We start from the raw sequence: 15414 nt of genomic DNA on the forward strand, positions 1-15414 counted from the left end.
TAAAAAGAACAAAACACCAACACAAAAAAACAACACAAAGAAAAAATGCAACAAGCACAACAACTATTGAGTTGGGAGTGGATACAATTTTGTTACTGGTCTTTTATAAATACCAGTTTTTAGGCGAACACTCGCCACTCGAACCTTGCCGTCACTTCCCGGAAACACTTGCTCAATGACACCCAGTGGCCACTGCAATGGAGGTGTGTTTGGTTGGTCTACTACCACAACCGTTCCCACACTGATAGAAGTGGGTGATTTCAACCATTTTTTACGACTTTGAAGTTCTTGCAGGTACTCTCTTCTCCATCGGTTCCAGAACGATTGAATAAGTTGACCAATCAATTCATACCTGGTGAGACGATTCACAGGGACACTGTCCACGTCCCGCATGGGAAATGATTTCAACGGTGTTAGAGTCAAAAAGTGTGCTGGGGTTAAAGCCAGCGGTTCACACGGATCCTCACTCAGTACACACAGTGGGCGGGAATTCAGGACACCTTCAATCTGCACCAGCACAGTGTTCAGTTCCTCATAGGTGAGAAGTTGATTGCCAATTACTCGGAACAGATGCAATTTTACAGATTTGACATTTGCCTCCCACAGACCTCCAAAATGCGGTGAACCAGGGGGAATGAATTTCCATTCAATTTTGTGTTCGGTGAGTTGACTAGTCAATGTGGTTTGAAACTCGGACGAGTTCAAAAGTTGAGATATTTTTCGCAACTGTTCCTTGGCACCTACAAAATTAGTACCACAATCGGAATACATCACACGACAGGGTCCACGACGTGACAAAAAACGACGAAACGCAGCTAAAAACATGGGTGTTGATAGATCCGATACCAACTCAATATGTACCGCCTTTGTTGCCATACACACAAACAGACAAATGTAGGCTTTCAAAACACAAGGATTACGACGTCTTGTCATAGTAATACGCAGAGGACCAGCGTAATCCACACCACAATTTTCAAATGGTTTGCATTTTGACACTCGACAAGCAGGCAGGTCACCCATTTTTGGGATAATTGCATTATTACTAGGTCGAACATGGAAACAACGATTACACTTAAAAACACAAATACGAATAATAGAGCGAGCAGACAGTATCCAAAATTTCTGTCTGATCAAGGACAACAATAACGAAGGTCCAGCATGACAGTTCTTCTTGTGATGATAATCAATCAACATCGATACAAAAGCGTCAGATTTTGGTAAGATCATCTGATGACAAGTCTCAAATTCCAGTCCAGCATGAGACAAACGACCGCCGACACGAATCACACCTTTATCAATGAATGGAGACAGGCGACGTAGGCGCATAGAACAATCTTCTCCCTTCTCCAATTGCACAAATTCAGATGAAAAATGTATCTTCTGTATCACTGTACATAGATACCTCTCAGCAACATCGAAATCTGATTCTTCTGATTGGGGTAAGATTCGTAAGAATTTGAGAACAAGAATTACAATTCTCAAAAGATGACCATAATCCGAACAACGACCAATCAATGAATATACTGCATTGCTGTTACAATCAGGAGATTTTGTGACTGTCAACACTGATGGTTTTTTCGCCTCCGGTGGATACACTATCTCTTCCATTTGAGTTCGGACGGGCCAATCGCATTCGTCCTCTGCTATCCATGATGGACCTGAGAGCCACAATGGAAAGTTCACAAGCTCAACTGGTGATAAACCTCTAGACAAACAATCAGCGGGATTTTCAATTCCGGCAACATGCATCCACTCCTGTATACAAGAATCCTGTATTTTTGTGACGCGATTACCAACAAAAGTTTGCCATTTCGTGGATGGAGCATTAATCCAACACAAGGTGACTGTCGAATCAGAGAGTGTGACAATACGAGACACATGACAACGTTCACTAATAATAGTGACCACTGAATTCATGAGTTCTGCCAACAAGAGTGCCGCACACATCTCCAAACGAGGTATTGAAACAACTTTAGATGGTGCTACCTTGGACTTTGAACACAATAATACAACTCTTGGCTCCTCGCTTTCCTTCTGCGACTTCACATAGATAACTGCACCATAACCAGACAATGATGCGTCACAGAAACCAATCAAACTGATGTGAGAATCCTGAAACAAACCAACGTGACGTGGAACAGCAAATTTCAACAATAGAGGCAACTCTTTTTGACAATTCTCCCAAAGAGTGCAGATAGACTCAGGCGGCTTCTCGTCCCAATCCACTCCTAATTTCCACAGTTTCTGGACAAGACATTTTAGAAATAATGTAAACAGTGATAAGAGACCAAGTGGATCATAGATACGAGCCATCACCGACAGAATAGAACGCTTAGTAGCGACGACCTCACCACTCTTGACGGAAAACTGAAACAGATCAGTACTAGGTTGCCAATTCAATCCCAAGATAGCCAAGGAGTTGTCTGCTTCAAAATCCTTGTACGAAAACGATTTCTCTTCCTCCGAGAATTTCTCCAACATTGATGGTGAATTTGAAGTCCACTTTGTGAGCGAGAAACCTCCTCCCTCAAACAGCTGCTTGGACTGACGATACAGCTCCGCGGCCTCTGACTCTCTGGCGACAGATGTGACTAAGTCGTCCATGAACATGTCTCTTGGTATTCTCGCCTTGGCTGCTGGAAAACGATTTCCATCCTCCTCTACAAGCTGGTGGATGGTGCGAAGCGCCAAATATGAAGAGCTTGAAACACCAAAAACAACACAATTGAGCTGATAAATTTCGATTGGATCCTCCAGCGAAAATCTCCACAATACACGCTGATAACAACGGCAGGAATCCTCCACTAATATCTGTCGATACATTTGTTTAATGTCGGCAGTTAGTGCGATTGGGAACAAACGAAAATTAACTAACAAAACAAAAATGTCAGTCTGCAATTTGGGACCAGCATGAAGAACCTGGTTCAATGACAAACCCGATGATGTTCTGGAACCAGCATCAAATACAATTTGGATGGGCGTGGTAGTGCTGCTTGCTTTCACGATGGCGTGATGCGGTATGTAGTAACCACCTCGGTCTGTCTGATCTTCTACAAACGACATGTGACCCTGATGTAGGTAATCGATCAATATTTCATGATATGAAATACGAGTATTGCTGTCAAGCTCTAATCGTCTCTCCAAAGTCAGCAGTCTGTGTTCAGCGACAGCATACGAATCTCCCAAGCTGCTGGGCGGCTCCGCAAATGACAAGGCAACAACAAAACGACCAGAATTCACACGATGTACAGACTTCCGAAAATTTACCTCACACTCCAACTCTTCCGGTTTCAGTTGACAGCTTGGTGCAGGGCACGATTCCAACTCCCAAAAACGTTCCACAAAACTATCCAATGATGGACTACTAACAAATGGACTACAGATGGCTGTAAAACAATTCGACACATTCGTTGTTGAAGTGAGAATCGGCGCTTTCCCCATCAGAATGTGACCAAAGACACTATTAACAGTCATCAATTCGTGTGATTCACCTGTACTAGGACTCCCACGTAGCAAGTGAGGAACTAACTCCGCACCAATGATGCCATCTATTCTACTAGGAAGGTAGAATTTGTCGTCAGCCAGTGTGAGATTTTCAAGATGATGAAGTTTGGATCTGTCGATTTCACAAGAAGGCAACTTGTCGATGACTTTATCTACCACTGTGGCATCCATCGAAAACTTGACGGTAGGATCCAACTTCGACTGAATCGACACACAAGTACGACCTCGAACTTCACTAGTACCACCACCGAATCCACGAACAACGGTTTTCATGGGCTGGAATGGTAGTCTCAAACGCCAACACAATTTAGCTGTAACAAAATGACACTGACTCCCGGTGTCAATCAAGAAACGAACATCACAAAGCTGATCATTACAATCTCGAACATGTGCAGTGATGGTCGACAACACAACGGTCGAATTTTCTACATCGTTGGATGTAGAACAACAACTAATAGGTGATGTGCCACCTGCCTTTGATTCTGATTTTATTGGACGAAATTCAAAAATTTGTTTGAAATAGGCATCGACTTGCGCCCGTGGATCGTTATAGCGGGTCAATAATGCCTGCCAAATTATTTGATAATTGTTAGCCAATGGTGGCAAATGACGACAAATATTTGCTGCTTGTCCAGTAAGTCTACTCACAAGATATTGGACCTTCTGCTGATCGTTCAAACTCTTGTTGTCATGTACCAATGCCTTAAATAGTTCATAAAACACCGACCATTGAGTCTGGTTCCCATCAAATTTTGGAAGGTCGATTTTAGGCAGTACCGACTCGGACACAACCGGCTGTGCACTAGCTGCTGTAGCTGCCGAAGATTGAGCAATAGCATCAGTCGCCTCTTTCTGTTTGAGAGTTCCAACTCAAGTTCCAACTCATTAACCACTAATTCTGTCTTTTCATAATCTGAAATGGTCTGAGACACCCGAGGATACAACACTAAAAATTGCTCAGCAACTTTTGGATCAGAGACATTTTTAGACAGGTCATAAATTTTTTGCAATCTAGCATACAATTGTTCCAGTTTAGCGCGATGCACCCTGATTTGTTTCTGTATTTTTTCCTCCATCTTGAACTCATACACAAAACAATTCAGCCCCGACAATACAAAACAACAGACAATAAAACAAGAATGAGTTCAAAACTAAATGGAAGGAAGAATCACGACTAGTAAGTTATCAAAGTTAAACTTTGATTATCAATTCACAAGATAAGTTACTGCTGAAGACAAAACTATATGATTAGATAATGTTCTTCCAACAACTCACAAACAAACGATAACTTGTTGAATTGAACAAACAAATTCATGCTGGTGATTAACCTTCACTAACATGTATAACAAAATGGACAATACAAAATCCAACAAACAAACAAATTCCCGAAAAAGAGCACAATGAGCCTAGTGTCAGGAAAATTACAATTTTAACTGAAATAAATTTAATTTCAGACAAATACAAATTGACAAGAAACCTTGCTCTAGAGCAAGGCTACAACAAACTTAAGTTGAGCATAGATCAGACCATTCTCAACATGCCAACATTGGACAAATACGAAACTGCTTAAATCCAATGTGTGTGAATTAATCAACAAATTAATGAATAAATGAATAATGAATAAATGAATTTATTTCCTTCTTGAGAGACATAGTAAAAACACAAACAGAATCTTGGAAATTAACTGATCACGTTATCCAGTTATTGTGATCAGTGTGTAATACATAATATTAAATTTATAAAACAACAATAGTTTGAGTCTAGTCTAGCATAATAAACTTGAATAGTCGTCAGTACTACCTGCAGCGTGTAAACATCTTGTCTAATACACCATGGATAATATGATCATTATTAGGATTTGCAATATTATAATCAGTTAATATCAACAAAGTAAACAAAGTAGGTAATATATAAACATAAGATAATAGAACAGAATAGGCATATAAACGGATAAGTTATCTCAATACAGTTCTCAAGGTCGATGTATCATTCAATTCAAATAGCCAATGTATGAGTTTTTTACAATATTTAGTGTAAGAAGCACATATTTTAATATTAAGTGGTAATTTATTAAATAAATAGGGCCCTATAAACAAACAAGAATTTCTAAAAATACATTTTTTAACTTTAGGGGTACGGTACAGAATCCTATCATTACTTCTCATATTGTAATACAGGTTTTCAATTCCACAATTTCCACTTATTAAATAAAACATTTTTAGAACCTTAAAAATATAAAGATTTTGAATAGGCATGATTTTCAAATTGCAATATAAGGGGAAAGAGCTTTCTCTTTTTCTTTTATGTAATATTAATCTAATAATATGATTCTGTGATATTCGCAATCTATTTATGAAAGTTTTGAATGTTCCACCCCAACATATCAAACCGTACTGGAGCCGAGAATGAATCAAAGCATAATATAATGATTTCATCAGAGTTTGATCACATAAATTTCTGAGATAATAGAATTTCCTTATTGATCTTCTAATGTCACCATGTAAAATCTGAATGTGTTTTTTCCAAGACATTTTTTCATCAAATGTTAGTCCTAAATATTTAAAAGAGTCAACTCTTTCAATTTCTTCGCAGCTGCAGTCTTCTCGAGTACACCCTTGAGAATGATATAGGATTGGGGCGGAAAAGTCTACAGCTCTATAGTTGAAGTTTATGTATTTTGTCTTAGAAACGTTAACTATCATTTTATTTTTACTGCACCATTCTCTCAGGATACTCAAATCAGCTACTATATTATTTTTTATAACTTCTTTTCTTTTATGGGAGTACAAGAAAGCAATGTCATCTGCAAAGGCTTGAACTATTCCATTGAACTTTATATTTAAGAGATCATTAATAAAGATAATGAATAAAATAGCTGAGGAAACGGAGCCCTGGGGGACGCCGACGGTGACGGGAAGGGGGCTACTGAGGCAGCCCTCAGCGCCAACCCTCACCTGCTGTTCCCTGTTACTCAGAAAACTGCGGAACCACCGCAGCGCCACTCCCCTGACTCCGGCCGCCTCAAGCTTTAAAAATAGAATTTCATGATTAATTAAATCGAATGCTTTTGTGAAATCTATATAGAGACCGGTTGTTTTATTGCTATTATTCAAACTATTGTAAACTAGATTTGAGAAATTTAAAAGGGCATCTTCAGTCGATTTTCCTTTTTGGAAGCCGAACTGCTTTTGGGAGAAAAAATTATTTTTATTTAGGTAATTTACTAATCTATTTATCATAAGCTTTTCTAGGATTTTTGAGAAAACGGAAAGCAAATTTACATTCACAAATTACAAATTTAAATTCATCACGGTTCAGAGGACCAGAAATGTTCTGAACAAAGCTCAGGCTAGAGCTACCAGTGGACTGTAATTTACTATTTATATAATCAAATACAAACAAGGGGCAAAATTCAATCTTCAATTTGAGCCAGGTTATTTGTACAGTTAAACTCTGCATTAATGAACAATAAAAAAGAGCAAAAACTCACCAGATTTAATCCAATCTTGTCTACTTGCCCTTCGAAGCCTTTATTAGGTGTTTTGATCAGATTCAGGGTGGGAAGAAATCTGGGAAAAAGACAGGTTTTCACTTCCAGGCTGTTTTTTCGTGTTGATTCTGTGTTCCACTTGCAGGTCATACACTGTGTTTGAACAAAGCTCAAACTGGATTCTTTATAAATTCAAATCTGATTCATATTAATTCAATTTAACACTATTTACGCTGTTATACTCATAATTCACACACACTACACTCAAACAATTATCTACAAGAAATTTCCAATCGAAATTACATGACAAAAATACAAACTCGGTCTTCACAACAAGACAACGGGCTGACAAGACAAGCGAATGGACGAAACAAGAATGACTGGGGCTTTTTTTTCTCGACAAGCCAAACAGCTGGACGGTCGGCACTGGTGCCAACAAGCCTGCTATTGGCAGAACTGTAGTCAGGGATTTGGTGCTACAATTCGAATGCTCTGACCAAACCAATGCAAATCTTTCCACAGTAAGTATTAAAGTAATTATTAAATAAGATAAGATAAGATATAAATTTATTCAACACAGTTAATCATATATAATACAATAAACAGTTTAACATCGTCATAGAGATTAATTTGAAATAAGTACAGAAAAAAGAATCATACAACAATGAAATATGAAAATTGGAGAAAATTACAACGATACAATCAATACAATGCGCTTGTACTTGTATCTATAAAATAATTTGTAAGATTAGAGCTAATATACAACTTGTAAGTGCCAATATCTACTAGCTATCACAGAAATCTATACTAACTCTGTAGTAGGCCTTCTCAGCAAGAAAGCTGTATAAACTACTTTTGAAAATGCTTATCGACTTAGATTTCAGCTCTGCAGGCAATTTTTTGTATAATTTGGAACCAATATAAGAAGGTACTTTCTCATACAGTTTCAACCTATGCTGTCTTAAAGCTATATTGATCCTACTTCTGGTGTTATGATCGTGTACTTGTGCATTGGTGACCAGTTTCGAGATATGTTTATGGTTGAAAATTAATAATTTGTATATGTGAATAGAAGGTAAGGTGAGAACATACAAAGAAACAAATGCCTCCCTACAAGACTCATTATACTTAAGACCAGCCATGTATCGTACAGCTCTTTTTTGCAGTTTAAAAATCCTTTGGAAATGAAAATCAGCGGTGCCTCCCCACAACTCTATACCATAAGCAACATGGGAGTAGAAAAGAGCATAATATACCATTTTTGACACCGGTAATGGTTACTTAAACAGAGTATTTTACACAGATAAATCTACTTAGACACAGTATTTTAAATGAAATCCAATTCTAATGAAATTGTTTCAAATGGGATTTGCAATTCAGAATTGTATTCTAATGAAATTGAAGACTTGTGTGATGCATGCTACATTGATAGAAACAATATAATCCTCAACAATGAATTATTGAGAAAGGAACAAGAGGCTTAAAGCCCAAAGCTGGTCCTTTCCCAAATTTGGACAGAAATTGTTATTTAATTTACTATGTTATACTCTTAATAGAGCACAAAATACTGGTGTTAGATACACGTTCTAAAGTCAGCACCTGATTAACTTTGGTGTTGCTATCCTTGTCTGTCTGCAGACAAAGCAGATAGCTCTATCCTTCACCAACTCCACACCGTTGCCCAATTGTTTATAGACCATGTAGAAATATGATGATTTTTTACAATGAAGCACAGATCGGGAGAGAAAAACTAAGAATACCTTGTTCTATTTCTCTCCCAAATTTATAAATATGATGATTTTTTACAATGAAGCACAGATCGGGAGAGAAAAACTAAGAATACCTTGTTCTATTTCTCTCCCAAATTTATTATAAATTTATAGAAAATTACTACCAAAATATATCATTTCTAAAAATGTAAATTAGATCAAATCAGGAAGAAATCAGATCAAATTCAAGTTTATGTTTACCTACAATTTTAAATCACTTTTTACTATTAAAAAGAATGACTATAGTGAGGTCCACGTTATAATGACAGTATTTGATCAACTTTGGTATTGCTATCCTTGTCTATCAACCGACAAAGCAGAAAGCGAATGTATCAAATCATGATGTGTATCAAGTTGAGATGATACTGTATCATATTTTGGTACTATCCTTTTCGAGGTCCACAACGATGACAATAATGTTTTTGACAGTGTAGAAATATAATTAATTAATGCAGAGAATCGGCATCGCTATTCTTCTATCTTTATCCACTGTCATTATAACGTGGACCACACTATAGCAGTCAGATTTTTTACAATAAATGAATTAATAATAATAATATTATCGTGTAACCTAATCGTATTAACCGTGTAAACAGTCCAGGTGGAGTTATGTTTTTTGTTGTTTCAAAGGTGAAAGGATAGGTTAGGGGGTAAATATTTTGCTTTGAAATCCAAAGTATTGAATGTAAAAGGGTTAGGGGTTAGGTTTTTTCAAGTTATATTTAATAATGTTTCATAAGGCTAGGTTAGGTTTCTGCTTTAAAATTGCAATATGCTAAAAAGGGCTAGGATACAGATAGAATTATGGTTTTTGATAGTTCGAAGGTGAAAAGATAGGTTAGGGGGTTAGGATTTTGCTTTGAAATTGCAATATGCTGGAAGAGATTACGGGTTTTTACAAAGATTTATGCTTATTGATGTTTTAAATATAAAAGGGTAGGTTAGGGGTTTAGGTTTTTGCTTTGAAATGACAATATGCTGACTTAGTTATAGTGTTTTTTAACATTAGTTAAATAACAACCGTTACATTTTATCAATTATATTATTGAAAATTACTCTTTCTTTTATTGAATGAAATGATGATAATATATTGATTATTATATCGAATTTAATGATAAAGCATCATTGGATAATAATATCATCATCAAAATGGATTGACGGCTCTAGTTACCATCATCACAAAGAACGTTACATTCAAAGAACTGACTGAATGGAACGGGAAAAACCGTTACTAACGCATGCGCGATACGGTGCTGTCTGAGACCGAGAGTGTTTTGTTTTATTACTAACTTAATATTCTACACTGTAGAACAGTGTATACAGTATTTCTATTTCAATAATTATAATATCAGATAAAATATTATTATTATCCTGCTGCAATGGAATCAGAGGTAAGTAGCCTACTTTATATGGTAATAGTTGGGCCTATAATGAAAATAGAAACAGAAATAATAGACTATGCCTAACATAACCTGTAAAATCAATTAAGTTCTTATAGGTCCAGCTTCTGATATTTGGAAAAAAAAATCAAGTTTACTTAATTATTATTATTATTATTATTGATTTATAGGTAGAGGTGTATTGAAAGTACTGTGCTACAGTAGCACAATATTTATCTATGACTGGCAGGTGTCCCATGCTTTGCTGTGGGAAAAATCCTGTTTTTCCTTTTAAATGGAATCTCCCTATGTTCAGGAACACCAAAAAATAGAATAACTATTTTTTCGTCAAAATTATGTGAATAATCCTTAACAGAGTTGAAAATTTACAGCAAAAAAAGAGTTTGCTCTAGAACCATTAACCCAACAATATGCCACTGAATCACATTGAAGAAAGCTATGTTTGATTGGGCTTCTCAAGTTATATAAAATTTCAACCACTGATTTTTTTAGAATTATCACATTAAAATTGATTGATTGATTAATAAGGATGAAAACCTAAGACCAATGTAATGCATAAAACCATCTCTTGCTTATGGTATTTGAAAACTCAATGTGAAATTGCAAAACTGGCCCTTGAAGTTCATTCATGAATTTCGAGATCATCAAATCTGTTACGAGCCATGAAGTAGTGGTAAATTATTTGTCCAAATACCCCACCAAATCTGACTAACTCAGCCACTGACTTGCTTACAGGGAGAAGAGTGTGGAAGCCACAGAGGATCCAGCCCAGTCCAGATGCAGCCAAACTACTTGGATGGTCAAGGTCGAGACAACTCAAGGTCAATGCCTCATTCACAACATCAAGGAACAGACATGGACAACTGTGATTGGCCAATCCATGAACCAGATCAACATCAAGTCATCAATGAAGTAAGGTATCACATCCAACTCAATGTTGATAATCAGAAACAAAGTGTATATTTGGACCACAATTACTCGAAACATCCAATTGATATAATTCGGTTAAAACCAGAGGAACTAGTTGAAGGAGGAGAACAACAACTCAAGGTAGAAGTTGAAGTGAGAAGTGGAGAAATAAAGCAAGAGAGTGACACCTGTTTGCGGATTGAAAGCATCTATTCTCTTTCCTCAGATAGGCCTAGACTGAACTTTGACTCCTCTGTAATTGAACAAATAAAATTTGAAACTGAAGAAATCAAGGAGGAACACACATCCTTTGAAACAGACCATTCACATGCATTGATGCAAATCAAAGGTTTTTCTCCTGATGCAGTATCTGAACATTATGGAAGTGAGAATGTGTCATCTGTAGTGGGTCGACCATTATTTGAGGAACAGGGAGGTTCAAGCTTCCATAGGTCTATTGATGCAACTCCTGGAAACACTATGATGAAAGATTCTGAAGAAGATTGCAATGAGGTGGACTTACTAATCGAAAATGCAAGGAAGAATGTGATTCATGCAGAAAGTGATAGTGAATCAACAAAGTGTCAGTTGAGTGGTGAAGAATTCAACAGCACAAGAGAAATAAATCTTCATTATAGAAAACACATAGGTGGAAAACATGCTTGCAAACTCTGTGATTATAAAACAACAAAGAAATCAAATCTTGTCATTCATCTAAGGACACACACAGGAAAAAGACCCTTCAGCTGTGATTTATGTGATTACAAAGCAACACAGAAATCAAATCTCATCACTCATCTAAGGACACACACAGGAGAAAAACCCTTCAGCTGTGATTTATGTGATTACAAAGCAACAACGAAATCATGTCTCATCACTCATCTAATGACACACACAGGAGAAAAACCCTTCAGCTGTGATTTATGTGATTACAAAGCAACACAGAAATCAGATCTCATCATTCATCTAAGGACACACACAGGAGAAAAACCCTTCAGCTGTGATTTATGTGATTACAAAGCAACAACGAAATCATGTCTCATCACTCATCTAATGACACACACAGGAGAAAAACCCTTCAGCTGTGATTTATGTGATTACAAAGCAACACAGAAATCAAATCTCATCACTCATCTAATGACACACACAGGAGAAAAACCCTTCAGCTGTGATTTATGTGATTACAAAGCAACACAGAAATCAGATCTCATCATTCATCTAAGGATACACACAGGAGAAACACCTTTCAGCTGTGAGTTCTGTGACTACAGAGCAAAACGTAAATCATATCTCATCACTCATCTAATGACACACACAGGAGAAAGACCTTTCAGCTGTGAGTTCTGTGACTACAGAGCAAAACGTAAATCAATTCTCATCTCTCATCTAAGGACACACACAGGAGAAAGACCTTTCAGCTGTGATTTATGTGATTACAGAGCAAAACGTAAATCACATCTCATAATTCATCTAAGGACACACACGGAAGAAAGACCTTTTAGCTGTGAGTTCTGTGACTACAGAGCAAAACGTAAATCAATTCTCATGACTCATCTAATGACACACACAGGAGAAAGACCTTTCAGCTGTGATTTATGTGACTACAAAGCAGCAACGAAATCATCGCTTACTAGACATCTGAATACACACAATGTAGAAAGATCTTTTAGCTGATATCTTTGTGATTACAAATCAACAATGATATCAAATCTCGTCACTCATCTAAGGACAGACACAGGAGAAAGACTCTTCAGCTGTGATTTATGTAATTACAAAACAATAAAGAAATCATTCCTCATCACTAATCTAAGGACACACACCGGAGAAAGATCCTGATCATACTTGAATTGCATTGCCCCTTTCTCTCTTTATCTGTCTGTCATTGTCTACCATGTGGCTAGCTTTACTCCTACCACAGCTGCACAAAACAATTCTGTGGTATTCATAGAAAACCAGACACTTTCATTTTTCAGTCATGAAATTCTTCTTCTGTCAATATCATTGAAATATGCACTGTCATAACAGTGATGTTCAGGCTACTTCTGCTCCTTTAAATTTTACATTTATCTCCTGTCATTGTTCCTTCTAAAGTTTAGTTTTTTCAATTAATACAGTATTCTCCAGTTATCAGAGATGATTCGTGATTTTTTTGGTGGTTTGGTTTTCATCTCATCTAAATTCTGGTTTTCTAGTTTATATAATCATATATTTAGGACCAAAGATTGAACAAAACTTATTGAGTGATAAACACAACCTCCTTTGTACTGTTTCTATGCAAATTTGAGAAAGGAACTGTTTTGGATAAGATATAAATTTCCAATAATAATACCTCTATTATATAATGCTTCAAATTATACATTTCAATTTATTCTTTCTTGTTCTATTCCTGACATGTTTGACTTTACTCACATTCATAAGTTTATTCATTCATTTGTTTCTGTATTGTGATTTTTATATTGAGGATGTACATTAATACTTAATAGCTGTTAGCCCTCAAACTTTAGTTCCACAGGCAGCTCCTTATGTGTTATTTCGATTTACCAAGTTACTTGTTTGAGGATTGATTGTTATTTTGCTGAACTTTGTATTATGTATTATTATTTTTATTATCAAAGCGAAATAAAATTTTATTTGATTTATAGTTGATCCAAGGTAGACATAAGACATAGCTTCTCACTTCCCTATAACACTACATTCCAGTTTTAGTTGCGGTTTTACAATATTGTATTTGCTGATAATCTTGTACTTGGTTTTACCAGTGTTGATTTCAAGTCCATAGCTTTATACTCTCTCTCATTTCGAACTCTGATGCATACAGCTGTTCACCGGCTTCATTTCATGCATGGAAAACAGCTGAAATTGAATGACCATGACAAAATTATATCACTGAACCAATTTACAAGTAACATCATCATCTCCATATATATGAGTGCAGATTTAATTGGTAATTTAGGTAGAAATTCACAATTGTTGGGTGATAAATATGAAAAATTGGTGAGAGAAAGGTGGTGATCTTGTATATTCTTTATATAAAGAAATTTAAATGAAAAAATTATTAATATAGATTGGGTTCCTTCTATTTTTAAATGCAAGTTGATTAGTTTAGACCTACTTGCACAGAAGCATAATCATAATAATATTACAAATCATGAGTAGTAGTCATTGAGTAAATCAAATCATTCAAATCAAATTATTGAGTACATTATATAAACACTATAATAAACTAATAGAATGTAAAAATAGGAATTGATCAGAACTTTTCAATTAATTATAAATCATTAACCCTATAGAAAGAAACAAAATCCTACAAGAACGGTTGCTGAAAATCATCGAAACTGTGTCTCGAACTGTCAGTTCTCCTGTAAATCTTCTCTGAATAAGTATAATAGGACAATAATTATTTTTCGAAAACATTAGATCATAACACACTATAAGCTTACGTACTGATAACACAATTTCATATAATACAAGATTAAACCGCAGAATTTGTATAAAGCATTACAAACTTATACACCCATAGACTTTCAAACATGTAATGTCTTCCCATTACAATGTTCACAAGTGAACACTATCAAAAAATAATAATATTAGGCATGATATTATGATTAATTTATGGTTGACATAGGCTCTAGTCTGATCCATTTTTGTATTGATTAATACAAATGTAATGTTGCTGAATAATGCGAACTTAATATATATTAGCATTCGTATAGTGCAGGGGTTCTAGTTCTAGTATGTGAAATTTGTTTCTTCGGGGTTCCGGGCATGGAAGAAATTGGGATTTCAGTAATTATATAAGAATAACTTTTAAATTGAGTGTTATGTGAGCCTACGTTCCAAATTTATTTGAAAGGAATACGTTGAATTGGAGGATAGTATTTGTTTCTTCGGGTATTGTAAGATGTATTTCTAATTCATAAAGAAACTCACTTTTATCGCTCTAATAAATGATCTTACCTAATAAATTACGCTAATTGAACGAGCGTAGGCAAAGAAATAGGCTAGTCAACAAGTCAGTTTGATGTTGGCGTTGTCAATACAGATTTTGTAAATTAACAGTTAATATTAAATTGAATATAATATGGTGCTGTAACCGGTGGATGTATTTTTAAACCCTAAACCACACCTGAAATCATTTCTGTAACCGGTGACATATTAGTCTCTATTTATTAATCTTCCAAAATATAAAATATATAAAAATACATGTGGTTTGATAGACATTCTTGCAGTCAAATTAAGCATTCAATATAGCATTCTGCTATCAATTCATCTACCGGTATTTGAATCCTTGATTGGTTGGGAGCTTTTAGTGGATTCGTTCATTCAAATGCACAGATTATCA

General features: G+C 35.8%; 1 protein-coding gene across 1 annotated transcript; it reads left to right on the plus strand.

Annotated features, from left to right (window-relative positions):
• The first annotated feature begins 10034 nt into the window (after positions 1-10034).
• LOC111048313 (gastrula zinc finger protein XlCGF57.1-like) lies at positions 10035-13727 on the plus strand. The gene is made up of 2 exons (XM_022334186.2): positions 10035-10154; positions 10899-13727. Exons 1-2 carry the CDS (start codon positions 10143-10145, stop codon positions 12744-12746), a joined length of 1860 nt encoding a protein of 619 aa, XP_022189878.2. The 5' UTR covers positions 10035-10142; the 3' UTR covers positions 12747-13727.
• Positions 13728-15414: the final 1687 nt, after the last annotated feature.

The sequence above is a fragment of the Nilaparvata lugens genome, chromosome X (genome assembly GCF_014356525.2).
Source record: "Nilaparvata lugens isolate BPH chromosome X, ASM1435652v1, whole genome shotgun sequence".
Classification (NCBI taxonomy): domain Eukaryota; kingdom Metazoa; phylum Arthropoda; class Insecta; order Hemiptera; family Delphacidae; genus Nilaparvata; species Nilaparvata lugens.